This window comes from Salarias fasciatus, chromosome 9 (assembly GCF_902148845.1).
Source record: "Salarias fasciatus chromosome 9, fSalaFa1.1, whole genome shotgun sequence".
Taxonomy (NCBI): Eukaryota; Metazoa; Chordata; class Actinopteri; order Blenniiformes; family Blenniidae; genus Salarias; species Salarias fasciatus.
Window position 1 is genome coordinate 15,729,556 of NC_043753.1, and position 27,839 is coordinate 15,757,394.

The 27,839-nt window shown below is 45.3% G+C and overlaps 1 protein-coding gene across 1 annotated transcript; it reads left to right on the forward strand.

The window, feature by feature from the left end:
• Positions 1-1,922: 1,922 nt before the first annotated feature.
• Positions 1,923-19,075, forward strand: drd3 (dopamine receptor D3). The gene is made up of 8 exons (XM_030099675.1): positions 1,923-2,036; positions 3,739-4,074; positions 8,137-8,249; positions 10,703-10,839; positions 12,496-12,689; positions 15,168-15,233; positions 16,275-16,662; positions 18,841-19,075. The coding sequence occupies exons 2-8, from the start codon at positions 3,781-3,783 to the stop codon at positions 19,035-19,037; spliced, it is 1,389 nt and encodes a 462-aa protein (XP_029955535.1). The 5' UTR covers positions 1,923-2,036; positions 3,739-3,780; the 3' UTR covers positions 19,038-19,075.
• Positions 19,076-27,839: the final 8,764 nt, after the last annotated feature.

Here is a 27,839-nt window from a genome sequence, read left to right on the forward strand (position 1 = left end):
GTTAAGTGCGTTATGTCATGCCAAAGGTCATCTGTCAATATTACCTTTTTTTTCAGGATACTACAGCAATTGAGCTTTTCTACCAGTAGAGGGCGCCATGATTTCAACCAACCCATATAATGTACATTTCCATTTTGCCCCACCACTGTCCTTTATCATTACTGGAGCGATGCCCTCTCAGGCCTGACCTTCACATTGGTGTTAGTCTAGACAGATATAGATCCTGTTAGCCACCGCCCTGTCAGTGGCTGTCAAGAGTCTATCTGCACAAGGTCTGCACATCCTCCCACTTCACTCTACTCCTTCCTGTCATAACCCTTGTGATTGTGTGTGTGTGTGTGTGTGTGTGTGGCTGGAGGAATCAATTCCGTTGTTGTGATCTGTGTGTGTGTGTGTGTGTGTGTGTGGCGGGGGTGGAGGGCTTGTGAGGACACACTGAGGGTTCACACACCTCCGGTGATGAGTTTGGAGTCTGGAGGAGGCTCTATCCCAAACACCCTTCTCCTTTCGACATGGTGAACTCTGCATCATAAATCACAAAGTCAGTGGCACAAAAGCCACTGCAGAGAAAAATACACACACCTCTTGGAGCTCATGTGGGCTGGACTGAGACTGATTTCCTTAAAGTTACATAATGTACATAAATACAGTGCAAAAGACATTAAAATGTAATGAACACAAGTTATAAATGAGGAGAAGAATCACTGTCCTCTGTAAATGTGTCCCAAGTTCAAATTTCACATGTGATGGACATCGGACACCATCAGTTCAGTCAATCTTCAAACTCATTTCAGCTATAATGTGTCTTATGGACACTTTACAGAAGATATTTAACAGCATGCTGCTGTGGAGAAGAGGGATTGCTCAAATTTCCACTGAGGAGCAAGGACATTTGGACACTTTTTCATGAGTCAAAACACAAGCAGTCAAGTGGTTTGTGGTGAAAAATGATCAGAGAGCGGCTGTTTGTCACCTATACTGCACTTTCACAAAGCAGGTCATCAACTGCTGCCAGCTCTCTCCCTTTTCTTTTCTATTTTTTTTGTAAATGCACTTTACCAAAGCTTTGTAATAAATCTGTACTACAGATAACAAAATTCTGAAATGTCAACCACATGGTCTTCAGTTTGCCTCTTGAATGATGGCTTTATGTAGTGCTAAAACTAATTTTAGAAAATGGGAAAATGTAATTAGGTTCCACAGGAAGCAGGTTTATTTTCCCCCCTTGTTGTTATTATTATGACATGTATGAGATTTTGAATGAAGGGTGGGAAAGCAACACTTCAAATGATTTGGATATGGTTTGGTGGGTCCTCCAGGGACTCCTGCAGGGCTAATTATTATTAAATAGCATGTATAGTATACAGCATTTGCATTTCCTGTGAAACTCCATATGGAGCTGGATACACAGTGGTGTCTGTTGCCAGCCCGTAGCCTACATTTCTCCATGCATAGACGCAGACTGACCTAATTTACGCTCCGTAGTTCTTGGTGGTCCCTCAACTGGTTGCTCCGTGAGGCCGACATTCGGCTATTTTTACGCGAATGTCACTTCCAGCATAGAATGACTTACACGGCTCAGGGTCACAGCGAGAAACAGAACCACCAGACTTTTTTTTTTTAACAACACAACATTTAGATATAATAACTTAATCCAGTTACATGTTTGTTTGTTTGTTTTTTCAACCACAACACCTTCTTAGGAATGCACGCGCAAATGGAAAACACCTGACGCGCCACGTCGTTACGCGCATCCAAAGTGTGGAGCGCTGCTGTCACAGAGCCGCGGGGATCTGGAAAGGGAACGGAAGAAAGTGAGCGTGTGTGTCTTTTCTCGACCCGCGTGCGAGAGCTTCCCACGCACACTCGCATTCGCCCGTGCGCAATGGCACCGCGCGCTCCTCCCGCTCCTCGCGCTCCCCTCGCAGCAGCAGCAGCAGCCATGGACGCAGTGATCGGATAAACTTTTAACTCTGCGCGGATGATGTTTTTCCTCGATGCCATCTGATGAATTCTCCACCGGGAAACACTGACAGGTGTGTGAATCCAACCACTTTTATTTGTTTGTGAAATAAAAACGTAATGATTTCCTCTGTTTACCCTCCGGTTTTTGCAAAGTTACTGCTTAATTTCTTTGTTTCTCTGTTGTTCCCTTCTACCTGTGCTGTTAAGATTTTTGTTTCCATTTTGCATAATGAGTCTCGAATCTCACCGCACCGTGTTTGACCCCAGCCTTTCTCACACCGTGATTGCGGAGCCTGATAAAGTGCTCCAATTACACCATTTAATTGAAATCGACGATTACGCCTCGGCTCTCGCAGTTTATCCGGTGCCAGGTGAAATAAATCCAAGATGATAAATGAATCAATCACACGGTATCACCTTAGGTCATCTTGTGTGGCATCCTCCTGACAATCAGCTGCTAATTGATCTTGTTGGAATGTAAATTGCCTGTTGGTCCACGGAATGCAGAGTTACACACCTTTCCTTTACATTCCAGTGTCCATCATGAGCCGAAGCAGAGAGTGTGTTTGGATGGGCGTGCAAGGGTTCTGTGATGTTTGAAAGATATTGATAAGAGCAGCATAGAGAGAGCGATGAAGGGTATGATTTGCTTCAACCAGCTCTTATTCTATAAGTTTAAAACAGACCCTTCATGAAGCAGTGTGTCATGCTGTGACCTCTGAAGGAAAGTTTTTGTCTATATGTGGATCTGTGATGGGCTTTTCTTCAAACCTGGCATGACTGTTTTTATTTGTGACCTGTCCAGCTCGATTTCTAGATAAACCCACTGCTGCAGGCAGGAGACTTGAAGGTGATCAGCACCGGCACCCAGTTTTCTTTTCCCCGTGTTTTCTTGCGGACAATAAACATGATACTGGAGCCATGGAGGAGCTGAGTGGAGAATTATAGACACAGGAAATCTTTAAAAGCCTCCTGGGCTTGAGCCAAGTCTAAAAACGATCTGATTTTCTCTGCCTTTTCCAGCCTATTTCCGTCTGTGAGAGGGAGAGGAGGGCGCTGGATGAGATAGATCAGTTTGTTTGCCATTCCAGACACAGGTGTGAGCGTCACCGCAGCGCAGATATCTGGACAACGTCCAGAGGTTTGGGAGTAAATGAGAAGGATGAAGTGCAAGGAGCAGATAGCAGGGTGGGAGCATAGACCTATTACTCCTCGATGGTCAACCAAACCCTAGAAACACTGCTCAAAGGCACACTGCCAGATCCTCATTAAAGCTGCTGTCTCTGTCTTGCTGCTTCTGTTCCTCCTGGCTGAGATGAATGCCATTTACAGGAAGGAGGACGGCGCTGTTGAGAGGCTGACTGGAATAATCATAAACGCGGCGCAGTTTTAAGTTTGCTGTTAAGAGCAGGATTTTCTGCTGAGTCTTTCTGGAGATAGGAGCCACGGAGCTTTATCTTGATGAGGCATCGATATGTGCTTCCATTTTACTTTCAGCAGGAGAAGTAAAACACTTGGCGATGTCCTGCAAAGAGCATTACTGTTCAGGTGCATATTAACCATTAGCTTTTATTCAGGCCTGTTGCTAAGAGCCTGGATATATCCTCTTTGACATGAAGTGCTGCTGCCACGATCAGACGTCTAATGTGTTATTGGCGACTGATCTGACTAATGAGATGTGAGCAATCTGTGTGTGTCCTGCTCGCCAGTCCAAACAGGGGAGCTTGTGCGGCGAGTGAACGTCCAATTATGCTGTTTTTTCCCCTCGCCAAGGTCTGCCAAACATCTCAACTCCCATGACTGTGGGACGTCTCCATGGCGGTGTTTAGCGGCGCGGAGCGGCTCTGGAACGAGTCGGACCGCCTCGGATGGGACGAGAGGAACCAGAGCTCAGAGGCAACGGCGGCGCAGGAGGACGGCGGGCGCAACTACTACGCCATGCTGTACTCGCTGCTCATCCTGGCCATAGTGTTCGGAAACGTGCTGGTGTGCCTGGCCGTGCTGAGGGAGCGCTCCCTGCAGACCACCACCAACTACCTGGTGGTCAGCCTGGCTGTGGCCGACCTGCTGGTGGCCTCGCTGGTCATGCCCTGGGCCGTGTACCTGGAGGTTAGTGTTGGCGTGAAGTGTGCATGCATGGGAACTTTCACGATAAACTTGGATAGTTTTTTTTTTTTTCCAGGATTCAAACCAGGGTCCCCCACTCAAGGTCAAAACCCAAACATAAAATGATTACAGTGCATTGTTTTTAAATATATAGTCCTACTTTGAGGTACTACTGTGTTAGCCCTCATTCTCACCTCACGAGGACAGGGCTCCTGGTTCGAGTCTGGATCCAGCGCTCTGTGCAGAGCTTGCATGTTCTGCCTGTGCCTGGGTGTGATTTCTCTGGTTGTGTGAATGTGAGTATATGGTTGTCAGTCTCTCTGTGTTGGTCCATTTTGCATAAACAACGACACCAGTGATGATCAACCACAGCTCTGAGGTCTTATCTGAAGATATGAAAGTGAAGAGCTGAAAGAAAGAAAAGAAGACTTTTAACTTTTTGAACTATGAATAACTTTTCTGTTTAACAATATTAGCTGTTAACTGACTTTCACGTGGTTCATCTTTAAGATGTTTCTCACGTTGAGGATGATTTTCGTGCGGCTTCATTATTTCTTTAAAAAGGTCTGAGAAATAGTTTGACGTATTATTAGCTTCCAGTGTCAAGTACATCTGAAGTCTGTGTTAATTATGTGAAGAAGTCTTTTTTTTTCTTGCTGATTGTATCTGTCTTCGCCATTTCATTGAACTGTTAAAATATTTCCATGGAACATTACTTCAACACTGTCTGTTAAAATCTGGTCTGTTGTTATTCTTTCATTATTTTGTACTTTAATTGCTCGGCCATACTTGTAAGTGTAGCAATGAAATGAATTCAGATATTTGAAGTACTACTCTTACATTTTAATTATTGTTTCCAGTCAGTTAGTTCAAGGTTTATATCAATTTATCATTCTTATTAACATTTTCAAATACCGGCCAACTCATTTGAATCTTATAAACACTTCAAAGTGGGTTTTTTTTAAATCTTCGCTTCACTTGATCGCTCACTTTGTCTTGATCAGCGCCAAACCAATTTGCCATTCTCGTTTATTTATCACCTGTTTTTCGTGTCTGTCTGCTCTGAACATTTCCTCCGCCCTCTCCCTGACATCCGCAGAAGTAGAAACACCCCATGTGGAACAAGTGCCCTCTAATAGGAAGCAGCTAATCAATCACATGGCGCTCTGGAGGGAGGAAAAAAGCGAAAGCAGAGAGAAAGTAGCGCAGCAGAGGATGTGCAGAAGAATGAAACGCAGATCCTTGGCAGTGAGTGAGGAGCTGCTGTTGGGGAAGGAAAGAGAGGAAAGGAAGCTGTGTGGGGATTATCAAAGAAAGGCAAAAAAAACTGATCAAGTCAAAGAGAAACAGGATGCTGGTCATTAAGTTTATTACACCGTGGCCACTGTGTGGCTCATCAGAGGACAGTAATCATGATAAAATTCATTTAGGCCAGTGCTGAAGGCCGCATTGAACATGAAATAATGACTTCACCTGCGTTAGTTAATTGGCTGAGCTTCAAGTGTCAAAGTAATCATAGGAGCAGGCGCCTGTGGTTGTTGCCTTGTTGATTTGTGCTTCACAGATTACTCGCTCGCAAAGCTTAATTTGTCTGCTAATTATTCATTTCCTCAGTGTACTCAGTGTTTGGAAACTTCCATTACCTGTCCTTGCATACCTGGCCTTGGGTCACCGAAACAACTCATTGCAGGAGCATCCTGTTTGTATAAGATCTTGGACATACGTGCACAAAAGCCATGTGCGAGGCGGCATCCTTGAAGGCTTGGGGGGGGGAAATTGGATGTGCCTCCTCAAGGGCAGGTGTTTGCCCACATGAGGTCTGAAATTCATCCGGATGAAATCCAGTTATGCATAACGAGAAGCAACCCCACTCTAAAGTTTCCCCCGCCATAAACAGACGGCGCGATTTTCTCACGGTGAGCTGAAGATTCGACAGCAGCAGGTCATCCAGAAAAGAAATTAACATCCTCAGTGAGCAGGAGCTGACAAATTAAAGATGATTACATCCTATGAGAGGTAAATTAAGGTGTCTGGGACCCTCAGTCATGAGTTTCACTTCCTCTCGAGCAGTCATGCTGTAAGAGCACGCGCCTCTCTTTTAATTTTTTTATTTTTTTTATTTTAGCGCGTCTCATTTTACATTCAGAAGGAATCTTGCAATCCCACGGGGAATGAGTCATTAAAGATAGTATGACAGAAAAGTCCAATATTCATAAATTTAATATCGGTGCAGAAGGAACCAGTCTTATCTCAAATCAGGCAGAGAGAAAAAGAAAGTCATGTTCGGCGTCGGAGGCTTGGGACTAGCAGAGCAAACAGCATCTCTTGTGAACGACGGGGGATTGAGCTTGTTGTGAGCAGAGTGTTGCCGGTTTGAAGTATCGCTCTCGTTTTCCTCAGCAGGTTTTAAACACGTGCCTGATCGGTACGGTTGATCCCTGACCTGCGCTTGAACATAGTAGTTGTGCAGGCAGGGATGATGACCGAGGGTATGGTTTCCACAATTCATGTTTCTCAGCCTCAGATCCGCCTTTTGATTCGATAGAGTTACCGTAACTGAAATCTGACTTGGAAACATGGAAAGCGTTCGTCAAATTTGTAACATTTCTGCAAACCACCTTTCTGACATGTTCCTCTCATTTTCCCCACTTAAGTTCACTTGTCAGACCCTTCATTTAAGAGGTGGAGGGAATGGAAATGGCTTTTTCTGAGAGGCCACGAGAAAAACTACGACTGCCGCAGAAGGCAGAGCTCCAGTCCATCTGGGCTCAGTGTTAATGTATGCTCTAATTAAAAAAAAAACAAACAAAAAAAACACTATTCCATGTATTTCTCCCATATGCTAAACACAAAGTTGGCTTCACCTTTCAGCTCAGTAGACGAGGTGTCCTGGTTTTGTTCGCAGCTCTTTAACCTTTCTGTTTTTCACCATAAGCCAACTTTTCTGCAGGGTAACAACTGTTTGCTGTTTTGCTCAGAGCCTCCAAAAGTTCAACAATTCACTGGAGAGATTAAAAAGCAGTGCGAATCGATGTAGCAGAGCCTGAGAAATCCTGTTTCTCACTCCCAAATCATTACTTAATGTCCCCGTCACTTGAACGAGGAGTGTTTGACGTGGTGAGCCGCGTCATGCAGGGGAGTGAGTCTCCAGGTCCGCTTGTTTATGCAAAGGTGGGCTGTTTTTGCGCCTTTATGGTTTTGTAAATGCTGACTATGATTCAGATGTTGCAGCGGTGTCACTGATTTGTTCCAATTCAGTCCATTTTATTTCAAAAGCACCTTGAACAACGGTCAAGTCGAGACACTTTGAAAGAGAAACACTCGACTGTAAAAACTCCTTTTTGAACATGGGAACACAACTGCAGTTAGATTTTTTATTTTTTTTTCACCCGTGTATTTGAAAACCTTTGTCCTTGTGAATGCATTAGTCTCTGTGGAACATGTCTGATCTGTGTAAGATACAGCGGCTTCGATTTGCATCTCGGTGCGTGCACGTGCGTGCCTGTGGTAGATACCGCCTCTCCTTGCAGGTGGACGTTTATTCCCATCTCGTATTTGAGAGATCCAGTAGTGAGGCGGCGGCTCCTGGATTCCCATTTATCTCTGTCAAACAGTTATTACCAGGCATTATAGAGCCTAACCTGGAGCCTGTCAGCCTCAGCAGGACCCGGTCCAGGGGGCGGGGGGGAACGGAGGTTTCTGTCCTTCCAGTAAAAACTGAAATCCTCCGCAAGATAATTAGATACCGTGTTGTACAGATTCCCTCCTTCGATTTCCTTGTTATGCTAACGGCAGCCATGTCATGCACGATGGCGTATCAAAACATTCAGGCCTGACGTCTCCAGAGCGGCTCGAGGCAGAAACTCTCCTCGTTAACATCCCAGTGGACAGAAATATTCAACTTCAACACATCAGAATAAATATAGCACAGGTATTGGCAGAGCGGAGAGATGAACCCTTCAGTGTCACCTGTGCGAGCGCGTGCCTTCACGCGTCCACGGCGAGGAGGGAGGGAGAGAGGACGCCGGCGTGCTGTTAATCTGTCCGTCCGTCCGTCCCGTGCAGGTGGTCGGCGGCGCCTGGCTCTTCAGTCGGCTCTACTGTAACATCTTCGTCACGCTTGATGTGATGATGTGCACCGCCAGTATTCTCAACCTGTGCGCCATCAGCATCGACAGGTGAGCGTGTGTGTATGTGTGTGTGTTTTTCTGCCGTGCATCAGTTTTTTTGTGTACGACTACAGATATTTATTCATGTTTTGATAGCAGCGGGTGGGCATCACTCTATATTTGTTTGGTTTTCCTCCCTTTGTGCTGCGTCTTTTGTTCTAAAAGTGACATGTAAATAAAGTTTGATTGATTGATTGATTGATTGACGCCTCCTGAGTGAATGTCAGATCTCCGTACCTCTGCCGGGTTCTGCTCTGTCCTTCACCTCTTTCTCATAGATATTTCATCGCTTGCTGCAGTAAGATAACATTTTCCCATCATGCACATGTGACAAGTGTGTGTGTGTGTGTGTGTGTGTGTGTGTGTGTGTGTGTGTGGCTCTTGTTTGCGTCTAATCACTGTATATTTGTTTTGCCTTAATGCAGGAGGGCCCGTGTCGCGTTTCAGCTTCAACTGTTTGCATCTTGTTTGTACATTATTTATTTGCCTGGTTTTCTTCTCGTGTCTCAGTTAATATTTAATTTTCCTCCACGGTGTTTGAACTCACAACCTGCAGGCATCAGGGGTGCAATATTCAGAATTCATCAAATAGGTTCTAAGAAGTCGGCCGTGCCTGGGGAATGCGGCCTTTACTTGTACATCCTGGAAGAGATTGGAAGTGTTTGTATTTATTGTGAACACAAGAGGAGCAGAAGCACTTTCCTTAAGACGCAGATCTGCTGAGTGTTTTAGTTTTTTGAGGGCATGATCGCTTGTAATTGCCTCGTGTTTTAGTATCTTTTGAACATGTTGGGTTTACTAAATAAAATCTCTTTATAAAAGCACTGTGGTAATGTCACAGGAGACGAGCTCTACCCGCTCTTAGAAAGGTGCGTGATGAGATGGCGAGTATTGATCAGTCGGCCAGATTTACGCCGAGTGCTCTCGGTGTCACGTTCAGGTCAGAGAAAACTGCCGCTTTCATGGAAAAATCTGTAAAAACACTCTACAGTCAACGTAGCAAACGTCATACAGGAATTTATCTTTTTGCACGATGGAGAACCAAACGTAAATCCAGAATATAAAAACAGGTGACCTTGTGAAGAAAGAGCGACTTTACGTCAGTGTTTTGTGTCCCAAATGTGCTCTCCGTCGCCACACGGACGCTGTTTTTTGTTCTTCCCTTTTTTTTCTCCCCTCATTAATTAGTAAACTGCATTACTTGCGGCCAGAATTGGCTTTTAATGCGAGCTCTAAGGTTTCATGGCAGCGATGAGGAGAGGAGAGAAGGCCGGAGAAGGTAGTGACCCGAAAGCCGCTCTGTCCTCAGGGACCAACAAGTTGGTTTGGTCTTTGAAGATTTAAATTTTGTGACTTTTGTTTTAGTTTTGCTGAAGGAATTGCTTTTCAGCGAGCAGTGGAAACTTTCTGGCCTTTAAATTTCAGGCTCCTTTCTGCATTTAAGTCGATTTATAGGGAAGATATTTATCAAACATTTTAATACCTTTTGCCTCTTTAATTGTGCTATGTAGGATGAACTGTTTCTGAATTCCTATCTGCACTGGATTGGTTGACATCCCTGTTTGTTTATTTTAAAGTTCATGGCAAAACCTGCTTTGATAGCGCTAAAGATTTGCCGCATTTTGAAAAATGAAAGACCCGGGTGATACAGGAGCGACATAAATCCGCCAGAAAGTCAGCCGCAACTTCAAACTTCAAGGTGAATTACCTTTGTGAGAAGCACTCCCGGCGCAGGTAAAGCTTTGAGCGGTGGCTCAGAGCACATGAGTCTTGTTTTCATTCGAAACTAAAAGAGTACAGCACTTGATCAATAAACCGTGCAGCATATTTTTTCCCCACTCCAACTCTTCATTCCGGCTTTCATTCAGCCAGACGGTGCCACGTCAGGAGGGCACGGGCCGAGTTAAAAGCAGGGAGCAGGGTATTTTTAGTGAGCGCCTGTGCTCATTTGGCTCCGGGTTTCGCTCTGCATTTCGCCCAGAGAAGGACCGGAGTAATTAGTCTGATGAGGATAAACAGTCGTGGCAGTTATCTGGCTCTAAACAACATAACATCACATCCATTTTGGGTGTGGGTCCGGCGTAATTGCCGCCCCTTCAGAGCCGGCGCTGAACCCGGTCTTCCCGGGCTCATTAGACACTCTTGGCATATCGTGCGCTGATTAACTCTTGAATCAAAGCTCCTCTTGGGTTATTGCTGAATCCCCAAATTGCTTCTGAATAGAAACACATAGTTTGCGTCTCTATTGTTGGTCTTTACATGATCCGCCTGCTCTCGGCGGTGCATTTGCGGCCATCCCCGGGGCCCGGTGTTTTTCAAGGACACGCTGCTGCGCCCTCCAATTATTGCTTTTTAGAATACCAGCACCAGCACTTTCTCCTCATCCAAATGTCACCGACAACAACGGCACAAGTTTTCAAAGCCGTCCAGATTGTCACGTGTGTGTGTGTGTGTGTTTGCAGGTACACGGCGGTCGTGATGCCCGTGCTGTACAACACCACACACCGCTCTAGGAAGAGAGTGTTTGTGATGATTGCCACCGTGTGGGTCCTGGCCTTCGCCGTCTCCTGTCCTCTCCTGTTTGGCTTCAACACCACAGGTCAGATCAACATTTTGACTGGTTCTCCTTTCAGCCAAGTTGAGCAGACAGCAACGAAAGGATGAACGGCAGACGCAGAGACACCTTTTGATTGTAAAATTCACTATTTAACCGTAGCAGAGGGGCAGGAAATGCACCTTCGCGGAGATGTCAGAGGAGCACGCAGCCTTTAAATATGCTGTGGTGTCCTGTTGGAGTCTGTTTTGAGTTCTGTGAAGCCTTAATAAAACACAGATGGTATCGGTGTTAAAATCTAGGATAATAAATTGGAGCGTGTTGAGATTTGGGGGACGTGGCTGTAAGAGCAGCTGACTGGGAAAGGCTGTGCGTGCATGTGTGTGTGTGTGTGTGTGTGTGTGTGTGTGTGTGCGCGTGTGCGCGTGTGTGATGTAACACTGAGTCTCAGATGTGGGACGATCTTGACAGCAACAATACCTCCCACTTGGTATAGAAAATGCAACAAACCAGTGGGAAATTGCTTCCAGGCCACCACAGCTAAAATTAAATCTTCATAACATTCAGCATTAAGACTGTTATGACCCACTCAGATAATTTAAAAATGAGGCAATTTGAAGCTACTTAAATTAGCCGTGTGGTTATGCACCATGTGAGCAAATTGGAATAAAGGGAAATGCTCATTTCTCCACTCTGCAGCATGACAAATTGCTTTCCATGTGATACTCCAGTGTATTACGCTGTGAATTTGGGGCATGATTCAGGCTCCGGATCAAATAGTTGGTCTTGTAAACGCTCCAACTTTATTGACATGCAGTGCTCAGAAGCTCCCACACTTTCAGTTCATCGTCGATGTTGTAGCCTGATTGAATGAGTTCGGTGTCCATCTGGCATCGTCTTGTCTGCACCTGCTATGTGCGACTCGATATTGACTGAGTTGACAAAAATATTATCCTCTGTGAAGTAACAGAAAAATTTCCAACCCTAAAAAAAACAAAACAAAAATTGAGCGTTGTGATCAGTATCTATTGGATTTTAATAGCAAGCAGCGCAGACGCGTGATTGCGCACACAGTCAGGCGCATTAGTCAAACACAATGTGAATCTACTCATTCAGATCTGAGCTGTTAGTTTGTTCCACACGCCTGTTTGCAACGGCAGCAGAAATCCTGAAACCACACAGTCAGAGAGGCAGACAGATGTCTTACACCTGTGAAACAACACGGAGAAATGACATGGATGTAGAGGCTGAAGCTTTGAGAGAGGAGTTTATCTGTCCATGTCTCCATCTCTGTGTGTCTGAGGCATTGATTTAAAGAGCTCCTCAGTTTGTTCATAACCCTGACATGCAATGTATATTTTACACCTGTGGTGAGATTGTGGGTCATTTTTTTCTCCAAATTGCAGTGCACGGCTGCCTTTGTGCAGATCGCTCTGGAAGATTGATTGAAAAATGTGTTTACATGTTATTGTCAACATAATTTGCTGAATATTATGTCTTTATTATCAAATCAATCACTCGTTGCTCTGGGAGTCTTACCTATGATTCTTGCTTACTGCACTGCTCAGCTCACAATTCAGGCAGAACATGAAGGCAACAATGATACAAAGCATGCTCCAGGGTCAGAGGTCACCTGTCAATGATGCCCTCCTCCTGTCGCCGTGCGGCTTTTCGCATAATGTGACTTTCCTCTTGCCGCAGATGATCCTATGGTGTGCTCCATCTCCAACCCTGACTTTGTCATCTATTCCTCTGTGGTGTCCTTCTACCTGCCGTTTATTGTCACCCTGCTGGTCTACATCCGCATCTACGTCTTCCTCAGGATGAGGCGGAAGAGGATCACCTTCGGACAGGCCAGCGGCAAAGTTCAGCCAGGCTCCATACCGCCGTCGGTGGTGAGTCTGCTCGCTTAAATCTGCTTCCTCTTTCCCCTCATTCTAACCAGAGGCTGCAGGCTGCAAAGTATTCAAATATCTGCATGATTATTGATGTTTCTGACTTCATTTTGGTTTTACTTGCTATATTTCAACAGGAATGTGTCTCACAGCGAAACTTATTGATGTAGAAGATGAGAAATTTAGGAACAATCCGCTTACATTAATACATTAATAATCCATGCTTATATTTAAGTTAGAAGAAGAGAAATCCATTTTCTTTGGCTTTTCAGCTTTTTCACACATCAGGAAATCTTGAGTACGACCTTGTTGAACAGGATCACCTTTCCACTTAAAGAGCGACTTCTTAGCCCAACTGCAGACACATGAGGACTGAAAAAAGTGACGAATCCTTGACAGATTGATCGTAATGTGATTAATTATGTCCCAGAAGGCACTGTTGTAAAACTTTATAGATGTGATTGTATGAAATTAAACATTTATGAAGGAGTAATTTCAAATTTTGTAGACACAAGGTCTTCCTTTAGAATTATCTTTATATATTTTTTAATCTAAATATGAATATCTGGTCTCTCATTTCCATGCACACACCCACACACACACACACACACAAGACACACAGAGAAAATGACTTGCAAATTGCGATGGACCTCTATACTCTGGTTGAGGCTCTCGCAGTACAAATCCACCCCTAAAGTCTCATCGCTGCTTCCTTCACAGCAGAAACTGTAAAGTAAAGAGCTCTACTGTCAGAAGAACGATGTAAAAACTGCCTTGGTCAAAAATAATTTTTTTCTGATTATGCAGAATTCTGTTCAACAAACAGTCACAGGTAAAAGCATTCAGAGGCAATGTCACGAGAATCCCGGGGATGTAGTGTTGTTATGTCAGTATTCTGCTTCGGAGGGGGTTATGTAAATGTCGGCCGGGAGAAACCAGGCTTTTCAATGAACACAGATCAAAGATGGAATGTAAATGTATAGCTGTGCTTGCAGGCGGCTGACACGCCTCTCGCCGCAAATCCGAAGTTGTTCTTAATTAAACAGCCTGTCATGTTAAAAATAGCCGATCTCAACGTGGACTCTGTTTGTGCATCCATCTTTGGACTCTGCTACACTAAACTGTATCGCATCTTAAAGAAATAAAATATTTAGTAGATGAACAATCCTGCGAAAACCAGAATCAAAGCGTGTTCACAGCGGCGATGCTGACAGCCGGATAATAGATGGCATTCAACATCTGAGCATCTTGTCACTGCACGGAGATCTGCCCGACGATGGACAGAGTCATAATTATAATGATACATCTTATTTGTCAGCGCGTCCTTCAGAACACTGTACAGAATAGTGCTTTTAATGGCAATTAAAAACATTGTGACTCTGGAAGCAGAAGCTGTAGTGGAGGGACTGGCTGTCCCTGGTGGGTGGGTGGGGTGAGCTCCAGAGGCTGAAGGCTCTGGACCCCATGGTGGCCACGCAGGCCGGAGGGACAGTCAGCCTCATTACCAGTAAAATAAAGTGTATATTGCATAAAACATGAGATAGATAGCTATAGATATTGTGTCTCTTTCACTTTTTATATGTTCTTTAAAAAATGATAATGCTCCCTCATTTTTCACTCTTAATGATTTGGTGTCAGAGGTAGCGCTGGGCTTTAAACGCCGCCTTCTCATTATGATCCGCATCTGCATGTTGCTCTCAAGCTGTCGGGTTTTGATCATATCCATCACTCCAACGTTTGCCCCAATTCCATCTATCACACAAATGAGGGCTTTATCTTAATAACCAGGGGCAAGGAGACATCAGGTCACGTACTCTGCATCTGTATCTCCCCCTATTTTTAAAACGCGCTGTATAAAAAGACGCTATTAGATAATTCCATCCAGTAAGACGCCCGGTTTAGCTTTAGCCAGGAGCTTCCAGCGAGACGCGACCGGATTCATCCCACTCTGTTTTTCCCCTTCACTGCACACACACTTTCACCATCAGGTCCTCGACTTTAACACCGGGTTACAGATAATTGGTTGTGGTTGAGCCCCGGTTTGGAATCACATCCATGAGTGGAGAGACGCGGGTTGTGAAGATCCAGGCCCCGGAGGGGCTTCGGGCTGAGAGACTTTTAGTGGAGAAGAGTTTTCAAACAGCAGGATCGGACTGCGGCTCAGCGGAGTGACAGATCATTTGATGTGTTTCAAAAGCACCCATTGTTATTGTAATTTTGTTGAGCTGTAATTGAGCGATTCCCTTGGGAACGAAACTGACCTACAACAGAAGATACACGAATTATCATTCCTTTCATTTGTTTCAATGTGTCAGTGAGAATTGTTTGAATGTTAATTAAAGCATCCTCGGGGATCTGAGTCTCAAGCGCAATAATATTCTACATGAAGACGTAAGGGAGTGAGTTGGACGAATGTCTCTTCAAGTTAACGATTGTTTCTGTGTTTTCTCCATCTTGAACTTTTCTCCTGGATCCCAGGAGACCTGTCTGCAGGAGGAGACTCCCAAGGCAAAGGAGGACTTGTCACCCATAAAGATCAAAGTGGTAGGTGTTTCATTTTGAATGAAAAGACCCAAACCGCTCCAGTCGCTGAGTGGTTCGCACGCAAACAGAGGTCAGCTGAAAATCGCCATTCCGAGGCAGCTTGCTGTGCTGCGTCACCTGAGCGCAGTGTGTTGGTGACGCACTGCAGCACCTGCAAGAAAAACCTACACACGGTTCAAAGGCAGGAGAAGTAACAATCGGTAATTTTCCCCCCGAGAGAGTGCAGTTTCTCCTCACAGCGTGAAACACACAATGTACAATACTTCACAGTGAGGTGAAGACTCCTGGCGCTCCAGAGGCACGTGGTACATTTGCATTGTTCAGTTTGCTGAAACAGGAAACGACAAGTGAGCAAAAGTTGCATTTTTTTTTTATAAAGAGAGTGGGGACACTATCTGTCTGAAAGGCTCTTGAAGTGTAAACTGGTTAAAGCTGCCAGTTATGAGTGTCATTCTGTTGGCTTGATGTAGGAGCGCTCCTGTTAGACACAAGAGGGGTGAGCTACAGCGGGTCTGAGCGAAGTCACGTAATCAGTCAACTCCAAAATGAAAGCTGCACTAATCTTGTAGTTGACTCAGGATTAAATACTTTGGTCCAGTGTGACACATGACCTTGTATATTTAAGTTTCAGGTAGTGGGATTTCACACGTTTCTGTTACCTTGGTTGTGATTTGTAGCAGCCCTGGAGCTAGGTTTTTAATTTCTCCAGAGAAAACATGCTGCTAAAATGCTTCTCCGTCTTCATCATTCGGCGCTCGAGTGTTTTTGCTGATTGCAGCGTTTGGAAACTGCATAATGAGTGCGTCGGAAGAGAACTGAGACACTGAGACCACAATTAAAGAAAGCAAAACGGATAAGCTGGGCGATTAAAAGAAACGCGGCTGGGAGAATGTTTTGTCACTTAGGTGAACAAGAGTAAATGTTAGCTCAACGATGCTTTGACGTTTAGCTAGAAAAGGAGCTAATGAGGAAAAAAGTAAACGTGATCTGTGGCAGTTTCTAAAAGGAAAATGTTTCTTTTCCGCATGTTTGCTCGTCCAGCAGAGTGTGGAGCCCTCCGCTCCCTCCAAGACCAGCATACTGTCGGGATGCTTGTGGCGCAAACGGCCGAAGACGGGACCGGTGGAGAACTCGGTGCTGCCGGCGGTGGACACGCAGAACTACTGCAGCATCAGCCACGCCTCCTGCGGCCGCACCGAGCTGGACCTGGACCAGGACCAGGAGAGGGCCGAGAACGGCGCCGAGGAGGGCCGCCACCACCACCAGGTGAAGGTCCCTCCCGCCAGGACCAGCGAGGTGAAGGACCTGTCCAACGGGCGGACGCACACGGCGCTGCGGCCGGCGTCGCACTCCCAGATCAACAACCCGCGCTTCAGGACCATGCACGCCCGCGAGAAGAAGGCCACTCAGATGCTGGCCATCGTGCTCGGTGAGTAGAACCCGCCGTTAAAGGTCCGACACGATAGTAAATGTCACGTTAGCATAGAACACAGGTAGCGTTATGTGTCTGAGCTGGGAGTTTTTCCGCTTCAGCTGCCTTAATATATATTTTTGATGAGCTTTTTTTCCTCACCTGCTTTTTTCACTCGCCGATGCCGGTGTGAGACGTTTGCTTAACGCCGTTTGCTTGTGGCTGCACATTCTGCAGAACCACAATAAATCAAACGGAGACGTGTGAAGTGTTTCTGGCTTCAGGTTCGCGGCGCGGGCGTGTGTGTGTGTGTTTGGAGGAAGCTAATAACGCCGCTTCAACACGCTCCAATTAGCATCCAGGTTGCTTTGAGCCCGGTCCAGTTAGCGCTGGCACATCACAGAGCTCACTGACAAAAAGTGTAATCAGAGGTGTCTGACTGCATTACGGCACACACGCGCACACACACACACACACACAAGTCAATATCAATCCGAGCAGTTTCCCACCTGCTCCTCAGCCTCCCCACAACGCCGTGACCCCAATTATCAGGCCGGGATGTAACGAGCGGTCCGGCAGCGCTGTTCGTAGACCTGTTTATACAAAATAACCCTCATCCTGCTGGCTGCTAATGGGTTGAACCTGCTTAAGAATACACAGCAAGTCAGAGGTTGGGAGTGTTTTGACTCCTGCAATTAAACTTTACGCAACACTTCGATATTCACTTCTCATAAAGTCATTGTGTTTTTTTTTATAAAAAAATGAAATCTGAAGCAGATGTTGGAAGTGAGATATCTGAGCTCTTTTAGAATTTGATCGCAACTATCTGATCATTACAGAACAGTATTAAGGCCACTAATGAGAGAATAAAATTGAAAAAAAAAAAAAAAAAAGAAAATTATCATCATGCACTTGGAGAAAAAAAGTCAAAACGTCAAGACTAAAGTGAAAACGTCTGCTCTGATTCATCGGTTACACTCCTCCGTATTGGAGAGCGCTGCAGCCTTGTCTGTAATTACACGACGTGCGCGGCTGTCTGATGTGAGCGAACAGGCTCAAAAGCATCTGTCTGGCAGTACATTATATCGAGCCACGCTGGTGAGAGGCTGTTTGGACCCGACTTTGAAAAGCGTCTGTTTATTCAGATCTCATGCTGCAGTTAAGATTCCTACAGCACACTGTGAAAAGTGCTCTCTGCAAGGGAAAAAGAAACATCACGTTGAATGCTTTTCGGCTGTATGGAGGAGGAGTAAGGATGGACCAAGGAGACGCTTCGAATTTATTCTCCACATTTTATTTCGACTTTATTGACTAAATTTCAATGTTTTTCTCAAAGTGTGCGCGTGATGAAAAAAAAAAAAAAGCCCTCCTTGAGATTATGAGGAAAAAGAACGATTTGCTGGAGTTCTGGGAGAGAAAAGTTGATCCTCTCTCGGTTGATTTGGCATTCCAGCTGCCCTCTTCATTGCCAGACTGTGACGCACAGAAAGTTTTCAGTCGGTCTGGACTGCAGCAAGGTCAGCTCAACCCAAACTCTCCCCCTGCAGAGCCACGGTGTTCAGAGAGATGCACTATGGGGCGTAGCGTTGTCTGGGGAGACAAACTGAATGAAACATCTGGGTGGGAGTGCAATGCATTTGGTTTCGAATTACTTTTTTAACTGTTCTGAACTGAATCTGATTTGCAAATATACTCAGATGTGGAGTTGAACTTCAAAATGTGTCAAACTGCAGAGTTTCACTCCTCAAATGTTTTTAAAGTTTTCTCGTCTTCGAGCTGCTTTGCTTTCAGCTTCGCAAGAAGAAATCATTTCTATCGCTTTTTGGACCTTTAAGGGATTTAATACCAACAGTCCTTCCTATGACAGTTCATCTCAAACATTATATAGCAGCTGAAAAGTAATACAGAAAATGTTACTTTAATCTGGAAGTGAAGTTTGGTAGAGGTTAGAAAAGTAATGATATTACAGAGAAATGTGACTACGATGGCGTTTATAGGGGAATAAAGAAGCTAAACCTTGAAAGAGACTAACATAAAGTCTTTTTTCTCCTCCTTTCTCTCATTTCCATCACCCATCCACACACTTTTCCCTTTCATTGTCACCATAAATGCTTTTCCCTACATTTCACAATTGCATTTTTCTTCTCTCCCCTGTTGTCCTTCCTCCATCCATCTCTGCTGTCTCCGCTGATCCAGGGGTGTTTCTCATCTGCTGGCTGCCTTTCTTTGTGACTCACATCCTGAACACCCACTGCAGGACGTGCTCCGTGCCCCCCGCTCTGTACAGCGCCTTCACCTGGCTGGGCTATGTCAACAGCGCCCTCAACCCTGTCATCTACACCACCTTCAACGTCGAGTTCAGGAGGGCCTTCATCAAGATCCTCAGCTGCTGAAGAAGAAAGTGCTCCAGGAAATTAAAAATGGAAATAAGGTTGCGCCTCAGCACGGGCATGGTTCATTTAACAAACTGTGATCACAGAATTCTGGCCACAAAGGAAGAAAATCGACTTCTGTACTGGAGGTAAAACAGCCAGGAAGCACGGACTCGATGCAACACTGTGGTGTTCGGTTCATCAAAACTGAAGCGTTTGTACTTTTCAGACTCTCAACAAAGACCTGACGTTTCATTCGATAGGGCTGGAGTCTCATTTCGAACTGTATTTCTAATAAAAAAGATCTGTAGTCTTATGAACAGCACAAGCTGCGGACTTTCTTGTGGATACGTCTCGTACACTACACCCTGCTCACTGGCACGCACGGGTTTCCGGTGGATAAACGTCCGTCTGAAAACTCTCTGGAGACGAACGCGGGCCACACTGGATTGCGTGACGTGACTCGCCTCCCCTGCTCACCCCGTCCTTCATCACCGTGACTATCGGTTATCACCAGTGCATGCGCGAGGCAGAATCCACAGCGGCGGACCTGAATTGCCGAATAAATGGAGTCCGGTTCGCTGCCAAGACTGCCGTCATTTTGAAGATCGTCATGTGTGTTGGTGTGACAGCATCGTGCTTAGTGTGGACTCATTCCAATTAAAATGTAAAAAAAAAAAAAAAATAGGATATTTTGATGTATTGCACAGTGAAAACATTCTCAGTGTTTTTCAAATGGACCATGTTTTTTGGCAACCCTCTTCGTGATTTAAAGCTGCCTGCAGGCTGTTCTGAAAGAGGCGTTGGGATCCTAAAGCATCCAGCAGGACTGTAAAGTTGAGGCGGTCGGGTCTGTCACAGACAGGCGTTTACGGCATTGTGTTGTGAATAAAAGTACATGGAACTTATACCAGGCTCAGTATGGACGTGTCTGCATCAATGTGCGCCATGAAAGGTGCTATTAGGTATGAACGCTTTAAGGAAAAGGTGTTTTTTTTTTTTTTGAAGATCACAGAGGAGCTTTGCTGGCTGAATACATTATATGGTGATTTGGAAGGTGGAGGATGAATCTTGAGAGAGCAAGATAAACCGCGATGACAGAGTGTAGCCCAAAAGAGGGAGGGAGGGAGGGAGGGGGGGAAACGAACCTAAAGAACGAGGATCAAAGATGTCAGTGGGTGGAAAAATGGTAGCCAGATCGTGGAGATCAGTGGGAGGAGGGGAAAAAAGGGGCGAGGGGGTCGGCTCGTCTCATCCTACGTCTCAGACACTCTTGTTTTTATTTTAGAGCGCAAACACCGGCTCCCCTGACGCCGTGTCGCTGCATCGACTCTGGTTCCTTCCATTAAAACCTGCACTGTGGCCACGTGTCAAACGCGTGCACGCCTTTATTCATCAGCGCTCATTGTGACGTGACAACGTCATGATGCAGACATCAATAAGCTATAGCATCGATAAATGCATGCCTCATTAGAAACCTCTGTTCTCCTGCGGCGGGATCAATAGGTAGATCGATGTTGACGCATCCATAAACACACGTTTGCAGTTGTGATCGGGCGAAGAAACAAGCAGTGGCAAAATCTCACTAATCCACCTCACCCTTTGAAAGCCTGGATTACGCAGGGTGATTCACAGTAATTCAAAGATGCTCATTCTGTATTGTACAACTGTAAATGGCTGGAAATCAGTCCTCAGACCTGGAGCCAATCCAGAGACCTCCGGGGTCTGGAGAGTTTATTACATCCAGCAATGTGAAACTGCTACAGGGGTCAAATAAATGAATATAGTATGGCTGTGCATATTTAAAAGCCCAGATGCTAAAAAATGTTTCATTTGTGTTGGAAAAAGCTGCTCAAGGAAAGGTTAAAGGGTCATGAAACGCAGAGGCGTTCACCGCTCTGGGATCGCATTCATGCTCATCCAATTTCATGGCAATCTGGTTTTACATTGGAGAGTGTCTTGTGTGTTGACATGTCTGGAAGGCAACAGAAGCTCAGTGAGCTTCCTGAGTATCAACAAATGCATCAGAGATGTTCAGCAGAGGGGTTTCGCACAAAGAAAGAGTTGGTTCGATGACGTGCTCTGAGAGAGAAGAGCTGAATGTTGGTCCGTCTGCTAAGCTACGTGATGAGACTCGGGGTCGCATGGAGCTGTGGGCAGGCAGGGTCGAAGGGTCATCACAGGTCAAACACGGAGAGCCACAGTCAAACCTCGGGGCAGTTATGATTCAAACTCAGTACCCGGAGCAAACACACACATATACACACACACACACGCACACACACACCGCAATTTGTTCAGATTTTAAACGTTCAACTACACTACATTAGAAGTCCTGATTTTAAGATTCATAAAGTAGAAATGTTGAAATTAAAGGTAAGATTTGGATGAGAAAGTTAAGAAGGACCAGAATAGAGTGATATTCTGGAAAATTCAACTTCATTCTCAAAGTTGTGTGTTGATTGTTATCATCAGAACTTTCTTTGTTCATTTGCAAAATCTTATTGTGAATTGTTTCAAGAAATGTGTTCACATTAAAGGTACTTTGATGAATTAAAGTTTTATCAGAATCCTGGAGATTGTAGTCCTTGAAAAATACAAGAAAGTGATAAAGATTTTCTTCTGAACTAGAAAAAGTTGGCTGTTCTCGTCGGGCTCGCAGGTGCAGGGCCGAGCCACTCACCCATAATCGCAGAGGTCCGTGTTCAATCTTAAGTTTCACGGCGTTCACAGTACGTGCCGCTGCTCTCCCGCTGCCTCGGGGAATCTCCCCATCCCGGCGATCGGAGGTCTTTAAACTTCTGCAGCTCCCCGGTGAAGCTCGGCGTCGCCTCGTATAAGGAGCTGTCAGATCTCGTCCTCCGTCAGGATTAACCTGATGAAGTGCCACCGCAGGGGAGAGCGCAAATCACAGGGGCCCCAAATATGGAGCAGCACAGAAGTTGAAAGGCTGCGATTGACGGGCGAATTCTGCTGCAGAGGCTCCATTTGGGCTGCGTGGAGAAATCCTGGGCAGATTTCTGTTTTATTGACGGGGATAAGATGAAAAGCGCACACTGCTGATCAAGAGAAGAAAAGCCATCAGGGCTTATGAGAAAGATTTAAAGTTCCCAGAAAGCACAGCGGGAGTGCCTCAGATATTTAAGATGGGGTCAATGTAGCTTTTACTTTAATAACGGTATTCAAAAAAAGAAATATAATCTGAGTGAATGGATGATATATTAAAAGAAAAAGACGGAGTGGTACAGTGCTGTTGTCCCAAAACAAAAACATTCACTGTTCAAACTGTTTGGTGTCGTCTGGACACTCTGACCTCCTCCCGCAATCCGAAGACACACCTGTCTGAGTTAATCAGTGACTCCACTGCGGGTCTGAATGTTTGTGGATGTTTCAAGGTGCCCTGTCTGGTGACCGGCCAGCGGTCCGGTGTTCTGCTCAGACAGGATCCGTATGATTTAAATGAATCCTCTGTCATTCGCTTGTAAAAATGCATCCAATTCACTGTTTTCCAACTGGAATGAAGTGCTTCATTGGAGTGATTTTTGACATTCACTTGAAAATCAACATCCAGTTTTTGCCAGCTGCATCTGCCAGAACTCACCTCTGAATTCTAACTGTTTGGCCACACCATGATAACACTCAGGAGAATTCCTGCAAGAATTTACAGCTCCTGAGTCCTGATATGCTGTGCAAATCTGTTTTGCTTGGCTCCGCCTGCCACTTCATGCAGATCGTGTTTGTATTGAAAAGCCAAACAGTGCATCTACTGTATGCATATGTGGACACACACTCGGCCTCTGGGGGGGTTTTTATATACTTCATGCACGATTATGATCCGTGCGCGTCTTTGCATGGACGAGCAGGTGCCAGCTCCTATTCTGCCGACGGACGTTTACGTGGCAGGAATGACACAATGTGTGTAAACAGGTGGGGAGGTTCATAAACGGAGTTCATCCATGAGTGAAAAGCAGGAGGGGGGGAGGGTCTGGCCTATATATGTTCACTCCCCTGCTACCTGAGGAGGACACAGAGAGAGAGAGAGGAAGAGGACGCTCGCTTTAGTGATTATGGTCTAACGTGGTGACAAAGGACGTAAAAACACAAGTTTTAGCTCTTCTTGTGGGCGGATAAACAGATGCGATAGGCGGCTGCAGCGTTTAGAAGCAGCTAATGATGAGAGATAAAGATGCTGATTACAGGCGGGGGGTGACCACACGCCTCAGGCCCGTCCACCTCCCCTCTCACCACAGCCTCCCACCTCATTTTCCTCCCACCGCTGTCACCGGGACTCGATAATCATCCGCTCCTCTCCGTCCATTGTATGCTGCCGTTACTCTTAATTTGAAGCAATTTCGGGGTGAAAGGGTCGTGTGTGTGTGTGTGTGTGTCGGGGGGGGGGAGCGTCTCCTGCAGCGGCGGGAAATGAGTCCGGGCGGCTTGACAGATCAACATGTAACGACACACTCTCTCACCTGAAACAGCAGGTCCACCAAAATCATTTTCCTGACCGATGCTCCTCATATTGTGATGGATTTGAAAAAGAAAAAAGAAAAAACTGAAAACAACGGCAACACGGTGTTTATTCACTCCCTGTAAGATTTAAAGTGCAGCATCTGTATCGATGCCACTCTCGTATCTGTATGCTGGAAATGTTGGCACTAAGTTCATCCAAAGCCTGGCAGGTAAAATTGCTCTGCAAAGGTTAGCAGAATTCCCCTTTCAGCGCTTCTGGAACTCATTAACACACTTTTATCTCTGTTTAATCCATCCATAAACCTGATGTTGCACTCAGAGGGGCCGTGTCGAAGATTAAGCGTGATTGGTCCGAGGTTATAGATTGAAACTGACAGTACAGCATCTCCAAAGTCCTCAGAACGCCGCTAACCACAGCCGCGCTCTGCACACAACATGAGTGCTTCGGTGTTTAGTACATCGGAAACCAATGATAACATCATAGCTTTAAGAACACAATGTTTTGATGGTAGGATTCAATAAATCTCCCTACATCCCAGGCTGCTCTTTGGTACAATTACTTTGTACAACAGACCCCCCGCGAACATCACAGCTTGAAGCCACATTGTTTTTTTCTTTCCTACCAAGACTGTAACCATCCATAACCATCTTCATGCAGCATATGCAGCCTGTACATGTGTGGAGTAAAATCAATACAATTGAAAGAACAAGCCAGGTGGATATCATGGGGCGATGAAGGGGTCAGGACAATCCTTCCCTCTGAAAATCACTGATGTTTGCTTGACAGTTACTCCATTGTCACTACACAGCACGTCTATAAAACATTGTTGTTGCGGTTCACCTGCAGTAACTAGCTTCTTTGCAAAGGTCAAAATTAAAGGATTATCTTTGTTTCTAAAAATAAGAACATTTACAGTAGGAACCACACAGCTGCAGCATCTTCTTTCAATTTCAAGAGTGTTTAAACGTCTATTAGCCTCTCAGTAGTAGTGTTTTCTCCTCAATACAACAGTGTTCTTGGCGTCACACTGACTGTTTGAACTTGAGAAGTGTTTCTGTAATATTATCTTGCTCAAACAGGAAATTAATTTTTTGCCCTCGCAGCTAAACTCCCCACTGGGTGCGAGCTACTTCATATCGCTGCCGCTGCCCTGGGTGTGTAGAGAAGTAGGGGACACACACACACATATCATACAGGATTACACACACACACATATCAGTCATGTGAAGAGGCACACGTATGCTCATATATGTAGACTTCTGAGGCGTCGGCAGCGCAGTCGGCCGCAGTTTCATGTTTGTGGAAATGTCGAGGATTGTTAAACAATCTAGGATCAACAGCAGTTCGCCTGCTGATATTTATACAGCTTGAGCTCCAACATGGTTCCTGTAGCCTCGCTGAGTAGAAACCATTCAGATTCTACACTCACACTTACTTTCAACCTTCAATCCTCTTTAAGTTTTGGAAATTGTAATTCTGTTCACTTCATAAAGTCCTGAAAGTTGTGGCCACGCTTTAATATTTGCACATGTGCTTCATGTCCCCGGTGGAATGTTCTCCTCACTGCTATGATGAGAAGTTAACAAGAGGAGGAATGGAGGCCTCGAGGGGGAAACATCCTTCATGTGTTTTCTGACTCTGAATTATCACCTGGGCTGATGATTCCCGGTCATTATTTAGTGTGATTAGATATAATTAGCTTCGGATGGTTAGTGAAGCAGAGGGTCGGTAAATGAGAACGAGGAGGGGCGACGTCTCAGAGGACTTTCAAAATCAACACACACAGAAGAGATCTGCTGGTTTCCTTTTCTTTTCTTTTTTTGGAGAGTTGATTCGACCTGCAGCAAATTATCTGACATTTGTAGCCAAGAAGAAAGTCCAAATGTGGTGTGAGGAACTAAAAGGTTATTTCCTGCATCTTTTAAGCAGTCGGCTAAAACTCTTAGAAAAAGTGGATCACTTCATGGGCCTTTGAAAAAACCCTTACATCACACAGAACGATGTACACACACAAAGTGCAAGTTCAGATCTGCAGTGTTTCGTTAGATCTTCTCCAGCGGAGGAGATTAAAGGCCAAACGCAGCTGACCTGAGAATTACCATCACAGTGCTGCCACGCGGTTTTCATCTGCAGCTGCGGACTCATCCAGGCAGCTCCTCCAGGAGTTAATGAGCAGATAGGAAGTGAAAGACAAAGATAGAGACCAAAAAGGCCCTCCACACCTTTAAGGGCTGATTTGAGGATCAATCGCTCTCATACTTCACCGACTGAGACCTCACTGGACGGAACGTCCCTAAATTCTGTATTTCCCTGGAGATTTGAAGGAAATTATGGTCACAAAATGATAATTTGATCCATTTGGAAGGATGTAGATTAAGGTGCAATTTGCAGATAAGCCCTGCTCCTCTTAGAGAGACACACACACTCCAGGTTGTGGCAGGAGTCGGCATGCATAAGTAATCCATTCTGCGCACGGTCACACCTTCGCGGCTCTGCGGCCTTTGCACCTGGGCTCCCCCTATTCTGTCAGTCTGGTGAGCAATTAAGGCGAGACCTGCCCTCCCCTCCACCCTGGCAGAAGCGACAGAGGGAGACTCGCCGTGCGAGCGGATTATTGAGACGATGTGCGTTCATGTGTGCGAGCGGCGCGCCCGCGTGTGAGGCACAAAGCCGCGGGAACGCGGTCCGAGAGCTGAGCTATTTTATACCTTGCGGAAGTCAAAGTCCACGCAGCATCGAATAATGTGTAATTATATCACATTTAGACCTAAACTGCCAGAGAGACGCACTAATTACACACTTTGCTCCTGCTGCTGACACTCTGACTGCGGCGTGTCTTTCACTGCAACGCCGAAATCTTTTCCTTTTTTTTTCAGTTGAGGCTTATTTGGGAGTCATGTCCTCCATTTCTACAGGCTTTTGTCACTTTTAATTTACTGATCACACTCTCCCAGGTACCTGTTAGTAGCAGAACCCCTCGATCTGCACACAGACACACACACTCCACACACTCATTACTCACATCTTTTGTTTGTTTGTGATAGATTCTGCTCATGTGATAGGAACCATGAGTCCAGGAGCCCCATTGAGGTGTCCACAATTCTTTTTTTTTTTTTTTTTTTTTTTTTAAATCCTCGCTTCTCTGCCGCTCTCTGGAGTCGACACGTCTGAATTCTTTCATCTCCAACTCATTCTGCTTTGCAATCACACGTGTGCCGCGCTCGCGTTTGCCAGCCTCTCATGCACTGATTGCTCGGCGGCGACGTACAGGGGCTTGTAATTGAAGGCCGTGTTGACTGCTCTGCTCCGTGCCTTCTTCTACAGGTGGACTCAAGTAGGAGAACATCAGGCAATTTTGAGGAACCGTGTTTAAGTCAACATTATTTTTGTAGAATGTCCACAAAAAAAAAGCAATATTGTTGAAATTGCACATTAAAAATGAAGCTCTATTCAGTTTTTGAAGCTCAGCATGAGGACAGGGATAGATTTATATTTCCACAGTTTGAATTGATAAACAAACCGAATGATTTGAAGCTTGTTTTTTTTCTCATTTTGAAGCAGTTTAGCCATTTCCTCAATTTGCTTACTGCTCGTCATATACCCATGTTATTGTTATCAACCTTTCGGCTCTGTCTCAAACGCACTTAGGGAGACAAGTTGTTTATATATTTACATTTAGATGGCATTGAAATTACTAGCAATGACTGGTTTTGAAAGAAGCTCGGTTGGCAGGAAGTGCTTTGAGTGGACGGCCGGTATAAAAAGCACATGAATCACCTCCACGTTTCCGACTGTGGGTGGACGGTTAAAAAGCGCTCTGTGGACATCATCGGTAAATGTTTTTACAATGAAATGTAAGCGGAGGTACACTGCATGGTTTCATTCCAACAGAGCCAGAGTTTGCATGTTCTTCTTCTCCATAATGGGAAATGTGAACACACTCTATCTGAACGTGCACACCTACCTGTGAGTGGTTCTTTCTCCCACTCTGTTTTATAAATCCTCACATGTCTCTTCCTCTGTTGCCTGAGGCCTCGTCCATTTCTAATCGCCAATTGTCTTTTTCTTCTTTAACACCTCGCTTTTCTTTCATATTCTGCTTCTTCTCGCCGCCTTAATCTGCTCCCCCGGCTGCAGGTCCCTGCCGCCTGTTAGTCCCATGAAACTTCTTAATTAAATCTGCAGATTGAAAGACCCCGGTGGAACAATGTTTAATCGATGAGCACAAATAAATGACTTTCATAGCACACAATTCCTCCTATACCACTCGCCCAATCCTTTGGCTCAATTGAAAGAACCGCGTGTGTATGTGCGTGTGTGCGTGTGTGTTTCTACAGCCATCTGAACAG

What these genes read in the sequence shown, in the direction of transcription:
- drd3 (XM_030099675.1), top strand. Translation starts at nt 3,781, where the DNA reads ATGGCGGTGTTTAGCGGCGCGGAGCGGCTCTGGAACGAGTCGGACCGC. An exon ending in CCTGGGCCGTGTACCTGGAG is followed by an intron (nt 4,075 to 8,136) that starts GTTAGTGTTGGC and finishes CGTCCCGTGCAG; the next exon opens with GTGGTCGGCGGCGCCTGGCT. An exon ending in TGCGCCATCAGCATCGACAG is followed by an intron (nt 8,250 to 10,702) that starts GTGAGCGTGTGT and finishes GTGTGTTTGCAG; the next exon opens with GTACACGGCGGTCGTGATGC.